Source organism: Limulus polyphemus, unplaced genomic scaffold, assembly GCF_000517525.1.
Source record: "Limulus polyphemus unplaced genomic scaffold, Limulus_polyphemus-2.1.2 Scaffold126, whole genome shotgun sequence".
NCBI classification, from domain to species: Eukaryota; Metazoa; Arthropoda; class Merostomata; order Xiphosura; family Limulidae; genus Limulus; species Limulus polyphemus.
In genome coordinates, this window is record NW_013665736.1 from 909885 (window position 1) to 918222 (window position 8338).

The 8338-nt window shown below is 33.1% G+C and overlaps 1 protein-coding gene across 3 annotated transcripts in view; it reads left to right on the plus strand.

The window, feature by feature from the left end:
* LOC106473067 (sodium-coupled monocarboxylate transporter 2-like) overlaps window positions 1–8338 on the plus strand; it is a 72786-nt gene that overhangs the window by 22495 nt on the left and 41953 nt on the right. For all 3 annotated transcript variants that reach the window (XM_022402602.1, XM_022402597.1, XM_013933749.2), the window contains exons 3-4: window positions 1226–1291; window positions 7172–7223. In XM_022402602.1, coding sequence (XP_022258310.1) covers window positions 1226–1291; window positions 7172–7223 — 118 coding nt within the window. The remainder of the gene's footprint in view (window positions 1–1225; window positions 1292–7171; window positions 7224–8338) is intronic.

The window sequence follows — 8338 nt, forward strand, 5'->3', positions numbered from 1 at the left end:
ATTTGTGGCACAGTGCAGCGGCGAGCCGGGTGAACTGACCTTGTGGGCCGTAGTTTGGTGACCCCTGCCTTAGACTAACAATGCTTTTAGTTACAGAGAGTGGAGTATGATACATTAAAGATATTTTAAATACGAAAATCAACAAGTCACGTAACAACCATAGCAGATGTAAAGTTGCTGTGGAACGGTATGTATCAGGATTACATTTTGACATTGTTTATCGAGAAGTAGGTAGTGTGATGTCACCGAAAATTAATCGCTTTTGGGAAAGCTATATAACATGCCTTTCCGACACAAAATATTCATACACTCAAATCATAAAGATGAGTTCAGATCGGGGATTTATAATTCTCAAGATGGGAATATCACTTGAACGTAATGACATTGGAAGACAAAAGCATGTGAACCATCATACAACACGTCATACCCCAGCCGTGGTAAGCAATGTGTGACGTCTCGTGACGGTTGATATTTCACGAACACAAGCCGTCCATGTATCCCACACAACAGTAGCAACAATGATCAAGAATGCTTTTCATCCGGAAACTAGACCAAAAAGGTTGAGTTCACCATGATGAAGCTTCCAATCATACCTCGTGTTCAACCATTGCATACGTCAAGCAGATGCTATTCCATGCTAGTAAAGTCAAGTCGCCCATGGATTTCTGTGCAATCGGACTGTTGAAACAGTTGTTGGGAAGCCGTTGTTCTCGTACAATAGATGCATTATTATGAAAGCAACAGAGAAGAGTAGTGTGCTTTGGACCTTGCGATGGAGTCTTTTGGAATATTAACTAAAGTCAAATAGAGTAATAACAAACGTGGAGACAGAGACTTTAATGATGTGGTAGGGCTCCAAAAGGTACATGTTTATGTAAGATTCATCAAAGAAGGATAAGAATGTTAACTATGTCAATAACTACAGTTTTTCTCTTTTTCTAAACAAATTGTGTTTCTCTCACATATAATGAGAATAAGCTCATATTGTTAGAAATTTTTGTTGATAATAAATGGAGTAAAATATCTTAATTCTTTAACATCTATGACTTAATACGCCATGACTCAATAGAAACTTAAAGCTTGAATGTTCTTCTGTTAATTGGTGATGTTCTCACAAAGCAAAGAGTTAAGACGAGTTACTTACATTTAAATTGGTTTTGGCTTTCCCAACAAGAGATGTTTCTTAACACGCATAAAAAATAATTGTTTTTCTCATGTTTTCCAGTACTTAGAAAAAAGATTCAACCGGGTGATTCGAACAATGGCCTCCTGTGTTTTTTCTTTTCAAATGGTGAGTTACTTGTTAATGACCTACTTTTGGCATCCACGCTGAATGAATTCGAACGTATGCATGCTACCGTTGTATAAATGTGTATAACTTTTAACACAGCTACAACTGTAAGGGGGAGAAAACAATTATCACTACATAGCAGTGAAGGGGAAAATTTATAATAACTCTGTGCATTGACAAAACTATTTAAATTGTGTCAGATGTAAACAACACAAAAGGTTCAACTCTATGAGAGAAAAAAAGCTGCTGTAGAAGCCCCCAAATAGTGTTGGCCATACCCCACCTCTCCAGTTGCCCACCAAAACAAATGTGAAAAGGTTCGTATGTAAACGACAGGAAGCACAAAAGGGGTGAAACTCCTGTGCTTGAGCCCCCATTGTCTAAAACACAACCCACCGTCCGCTGCCAGTTGTGGCCATGATTGTTATACCAAAAACCATGCTAAATAACAACACATATATTACCCTATTATGAAAGCACTGTGGTTATACACTGTGATTACAAAAGTAAAGAAAAAAATACCCTAATAGAGAAGAGGCACTCTTGTAATGCACTAAAGTTTTCAGGTCGTTTTTTCGACACAGATGTATCATGTTACCAAAGTGCTAAATGCTATAATTTTTTACATATTGGATATTAGTAAACAAGTATACAAGTGTTACTAATCAAATATAGCAATTAAAAGTGTCGAGAGTGCAGATTTCGGTTTGGATTTTAAAATATAAAATTGAAAATATTTTCGCCCAATTTGACTCCTACCAGCTGGTATTTATTTTTTTCTATAGATTATTGAATAATTTGGAATAATTCAATGGGCTTGGACACTATTAAGTGCTCAAGATAAGTACATAAAATTAAATATTTATAAAATTTTACATCGAAAAATTATATTGATTTCATTGTCAAATTAGTTTTTCTACATAGGTTTAACAAGGTAATTGAAATGTTGTCTTAATTTCAAGAAAAATACTATAATCAGTAATTAAAATATATTTTTTTAAGTTATTCGTATTGAATTAATTGATAAAAACAACAATTTCAAAACTCTGGTTTAAGTGTTGAATTTAGGTAGTGCTCTTCTGGGATATGAATATTTGAGAAATCACATATACTGTTATATACAAAACTGACGACCAGTTTGATAAGGTATGTTTTCATTTCAGGATTCCAAACATAATTCTGTAACGGAATCTGTTACTTTCACGTTCTCGTTGATGAATCTGTGAATTAACTAATTTCAAACATTTCAGTGAACTAGTACGGATGTATGAATTACACAGTTTAATATATCGATTAGAGCAAGGGAAGTCAATTATTTTCTGTCACGGTCCCGATTTTGTTTTTGCTTACAGTAAGATGAAGGTCCAGAGAAATATTTTACACCTGCTGCTGTCCCACAAACAAGCACATAAAAAGTCCTATATGACTATATTAATAACTTTCAAAATTATTTAGTTTATTTAAGGCATATTACAAATGCGTTTTAGTTTCACTTTGCAGTGGCTTTACAGAGCTGAGGAACCAGATCTTCTGCTTCCCAACATGTGCGACCATTACTGTGTATTGTTTGGAATTTTAGATGAGGGACTATGGAATTTATTTCCTCATATCCTGAAAATTCAGATACCGAAAGGAATTTAAATCTCTATTCGGAATTTTAAAAGAAGAAAGTATCGGAAAACTTTGAAAACTTAGGGAATCAACTCACCAAACATATCTCCATGAATGGGTGTTAAAATAGTGATATTCCAATTTAGATGGTGTTTATACAGATATTCTTTAGGTCGCGATTATCAAAGTTTGTTCGTTTGTTAAATTTCGCGAAAAGATACCCAAGAGCTATCTATCTACTCTATCCGTCCCTAATTTTGAAATGATTGATTAAAGAGAAGGCAGCTATTTAAAACCACCAACCGCTAATTTTTAGCTACTCTTGACCAACGAACAGTAGGATTTACTACCACATTTTAACAGTCTCCTTGCTAGAAAGGCCAGCATGTTCGGTGACTGGCTTCGATCCCATGAACATCATACTGCAAATCAAGTGCCCTAATCATCAGGCCTCGCCAAGCCCAATAATAGTTTAACATGTAAATATTTAAATTGCAAAATGTACAAATCTCACTTACGAACCTCAAAATATTTGTGTATAAATACTCACTCGTAGCCTGGTACGAGTGGCAATTCTATTAACAGAAGTACTTTGATAAAAACAAAATTGTTCTCAAGCTCTACTTTTGCAAATATTAAAGCTTTATGATTATGTAAAATATTATTTCACTGGTGTTTCACAGTACTCAATATTGGAAATAAACAGACAGATATATAAAGCATGTGCGTTATTCAAGTAAATGACATAGAATTAACAGCCTTTTTTAAAACAGGTAATAACATTTTTAATTTTAATCAGAAGCTTATAAGCTCTTTTAAGAGCTCATCATCAAATGAGAGTCTATGCATAGTTTAATAATTCGAAAGTTTGTGGTTAAAATAAAATAAAAAGCATTACTACGTAATGAAAAGAGCCTGCTAACTCAATAATGTTCAGTTAATCAAACTAGTCCATTATAGAAATATACGTGTTCATATATTAATCCTAAAAGGAAATAAATTTGGATGGTGCTGGTAGACCAGTATGTATGTATGTTTGTATTTTTGTTTTCCTTATTTTTACGGAATAAGTTACACTCTTCAGTTCTAACTGAAATCCTGAAAAGAAAACCAAAACAAGGGAGAATTCATACTTCAGGGGTAAAAGTATAGAAGAATCAATCATAGTATTTATTGACTAATAATGATAAAGACGCTGTAATAATGAATCATTTGTCCTCTTACTTATATGGTTTTCTAAATGGAATATCTAAAAATGAAAATTGTTTTATTAAACCAGTATCATTAACCTTTCAAAAATAAAATATCTTTTAGATTACTTACAACTATATTGCGGTTTTGTTAAGCATACTTTATCAGTTAAATCCAATAGAAATAATTCATGAAGACTAGTGCAAGTATACGTAGAATGAGTTTATCTGATGAAAATTAAATGACTTTCAAATTCAGAAAAAAAAAACGAAATATTTTAATACAAATATTTTGACTTACATCTTCGTCTGGGCATACTGTAATACTAAACCTGAGAACAACTGATCTCAGTTACGCTTTCAGGCCATCATAGGATCAAGAAAGAATTGTGAGAAATGATACAGATTACATCTCATTTAAAGAACGTTTCAAAAACTGTTACATTTGTTCGAACCATCAGGAAATCGAGCATAGTAACAATTAACGTTGATAAATAAAAATTACCAACTACTTTTCCTTAAATGAATTAAGATAAGATGGGTTTAAACAGTGATCGGAGTATTCGATGACGAGAAACCCACTTTGAGACTAATAATGGTTGGAGAAGGCTTGAATGGGTAATGAAGAAAAACTTTAATATAAGTTTAACATAACAGCTAATATACAACCTGATGATGACAAAAACCTTGTCAAAACGTTGTACATTTGCTGTTATGTTAAACTTATATTAAAGTTTTTTCTTCATTACCCATTCAAGCCGTCTCCAATCATTATTAGTGATCGGAGTAATAAGACTAAAACTGGGGAAGCTACAAAGAGATCTCAGTCAGGACAAAATGAGGCTTAGAACAGTTTAGGGGGAAAATGACATAGCCAAGGACTTTATAATAGAGACTAAAAAGCTATGAAATATTAATAAAATAAGAACTTGCAAACAAGAATCGTGAAAACCAGTGGGTCAAGTTCAATAAAGTGTCACAGAAAACAGGAATAATATTCTGGGAAAGAGAAGAATGAGAATAAACAAGACAATGTATGAAAATAATTTTAAAAAGATGGACGAAACAAAATAACTATAAAGCGGATGACTGAAATATAGGAAAGTAGATAAGGAAATCAGTGAGCATAGGAACGAAAAATGTGCAGGAACTGAGAGATGTGAGATAATTCATATCATGCGTGAAATGCGCAGAAGGATAAAAGAGTTCATCAAGAAACTAACCCTGTCTTCCAGTAAAGCCATAAAAAATAAATACGATCAGATACGTTTTGAAATTGAGTATGTAAGAGAATTATATAACGACACCGGGGAAGTTTAAAAAATGGAAAACCTTGAGGCATAAACGAGACATTAAAACGTAATTTTTAAAGGAAATGAGCATTTTAGAGATTAAATATCTGACGGCAATTTGTAACTGAATTTAAAGAGAAGGGAAGGCATAATGCCAACAAACTTTAAAAACCTTATTTTGCACTGATCTCCCAAGAAGCCTCAAGAATATCAGCTTGATCAGTCACACCTTAAGAGTACTGCTAAAGTAATCCTCAATATAATTAAACGTAAGGTTGAGAATGAGTTGTCAGAAGAGCAAATTGGTTTTGGAAGAGGTCGGGGCATGCGAGAGTGCATGTTCTACCTTAGGATGTTAGATAAAAAAGTCATAGAAGTGCAAAGGAATATTTATTTATACTTCATAGACTTTAACAGGAGTAACACTGAGAAGCTAATAAATATTCTTCAGCATATTGGAGTAGATCAAGTAGATATCAGAATCCTGAATAATTTATAATGGAGTCAGGAAGCAACAGTATGAACTGACGAAGAACTAAGCGGTTGGTTTTGGGTTAAGAGAGGCGTACGAGAAGCATGTTCGCGTGTGTGTTTGCTATCACCGACATGATATCATTTGTATGCGAAGTGGTTAACTGATATAGAAGCGATCCGGTTTAAGAAATAAAGTGTGCAATAGTAGGCATGCTCATGATACAGGATGAGGATGAGATACAATGGTTATGTGACAGTCTTGTTGATAAAGACCACGGACTCAGAATAACTCTCAATAAAACTAAGACAAAGATAAGTTCACGATCAGAGGAAGATAAAAGTATATCACCAAAGTAGAAGGTAAAGAGAACGTAAAGGAGTTTACTTTATTAGGGACGAATACCGTGATTGATTGATTGTGTATTTTGAAAAAATTATATTTGTGTCTCAAGATAAAACTATCTTATCATTGCCATTGAATTTACTTGATAATTACAAAAGACCCAGTGGTTAGCGTTTCGGACTGTAGATCTCAGATTCCGGGGTTCGCACTCCGTTTCCGCCAAAAAATAAAGTCGCGATAAGAGGTCTTGACAATCAACAACTCCCACTATTAGAGTAGCCTTAGAGTTGGCGGTGGGTTGTTTTCACTTTAGTCTATCACTTCAAAATTTGACACGGTTTGCGCAACTAACCCTCGAGTTGCTTTGCGCATAATTCAACCTCGTAATTTTGCTTCTCTTGCAGTGATACAACGTAATTTTGTTTCTACAAGAAAATTGCACTATTATTTCTGGCATAGAAACAAAATTACGTTGTATCACTGTAAGAGAAACAAAATTACGTTGTATCACTGTAAGAGAAACAAAATTACGTTGTATCACTGTAAGCTACGAACAACATAATGTGATTTGATTTCATGATAAGAACCTCAAATATTATCCACATCTTCATTATCAAGTAAAATGATACGCTTTACAAGTACAAATTATGATCCCTTACAAGTTTATTATTAATAAGCTGAACAAGCTTCATGGAAACTTGTTTATTTTAATATGATTATTCTTTTATTAATATATACATATTGTATGTGTCAAAAAGAAGTCTAAAATAATAAAAACTATGTTATGAAAAAACAATTAATTTAATTCAGTAAAATAAAACTTTGTAGTGTCATTTGTTGCCGTTTATTCTAGACTTTTATATTCGCTATTTCAAATATTTTATGTTCGATATTACACATCTTTATAGAAACCGGATTTTCTTTCAACTGACATTAGTTCTCACCTTCATGTTTTTCACCTTCCATATAGATGTTGTACATGGCAGTGGTTCTCTATGCTCCAGCTTTAGCGTTAGCTCAAGGTAAGTTTTTAAACAGTTATCAATAATCAACTTCAGAGTTCATAAAAGAAGAAAACGAAACTAATAAAGAGAAGACATGCACGAAACGCGAAGGAAATAATAACTTAGTCTGTTTTTAGTATCATAGAGCATAGTTTGATGTATACTGTTTCTATCTATTAAACTTCACTCTTACTAACTGAACTTTCAGTTTTGCAGTGTAACTCCTTACAACCTTCAGTGTAAATTTAAAAACTCGTATGGCCCCCAAGACGTCACTTCTTTCAGATGATCCTCGTCTTCAAACAATTTTCATTTCAGACTGAAACATTTCAATAGGTATAGGAAATACGTATGTTGTAAGTATTGTGCAATAAATCTTTTTGTTTAAAGTTTAGCTAAAAAAGAGCATGTTGTAACAGTGATATCATTATCAAAGTGTTACGTATTAGAATTGATAATGGTCTGAAACTGAGTTAACAGATAATTTAAATTTAGTAATTAAATTGTACTTTGGATTCAGTATTTAAATGTATGCCGATATATAGTAAGTTTATGATATTTACCAACAAGATTGATACACACAGTTTTCTTTTTTTAACACAAATATGTTTTAATGTACACACAACAATACAATTTAGAATAACAGTTATTACAAATAGTTATTACAAACAATGATTTATAAACAAAAGTTTCACAAGCTTACAAGCAATATAAAGTCTTCTTTCTAATCTTATCGAGTGTTCACGATGAGCGAGTTGATTACGAGTTGACGTAGGTATCATTCACTTCACGGGAAGCTACCTAGCTTTGTCCTTCGTTACTTATCAGCCACACACGCCGGGTTTTCCACCGTGACGTTATGTAATGTTTTCGTAAAACTAATGTCCGATGAGAATCCACTGAAGTTAAATGAGTTGTAATATTCGAACTTTGTAAATTCTCCTGCTCAAATATCTGAAGTTTTCTGATTGGTAAGCGTTATAACAATCACGCTTATAGTTTCCGAAGTTTATAGTACACCGACTATAGCAAACTAATAATAGATACTCTCCTTTTTTGGTGTGTCGCATTGGTTATATTTATAGGCGTATGGAGGTTTTCTAGAAATTTCAGTTTTACGTAACAATACTGGT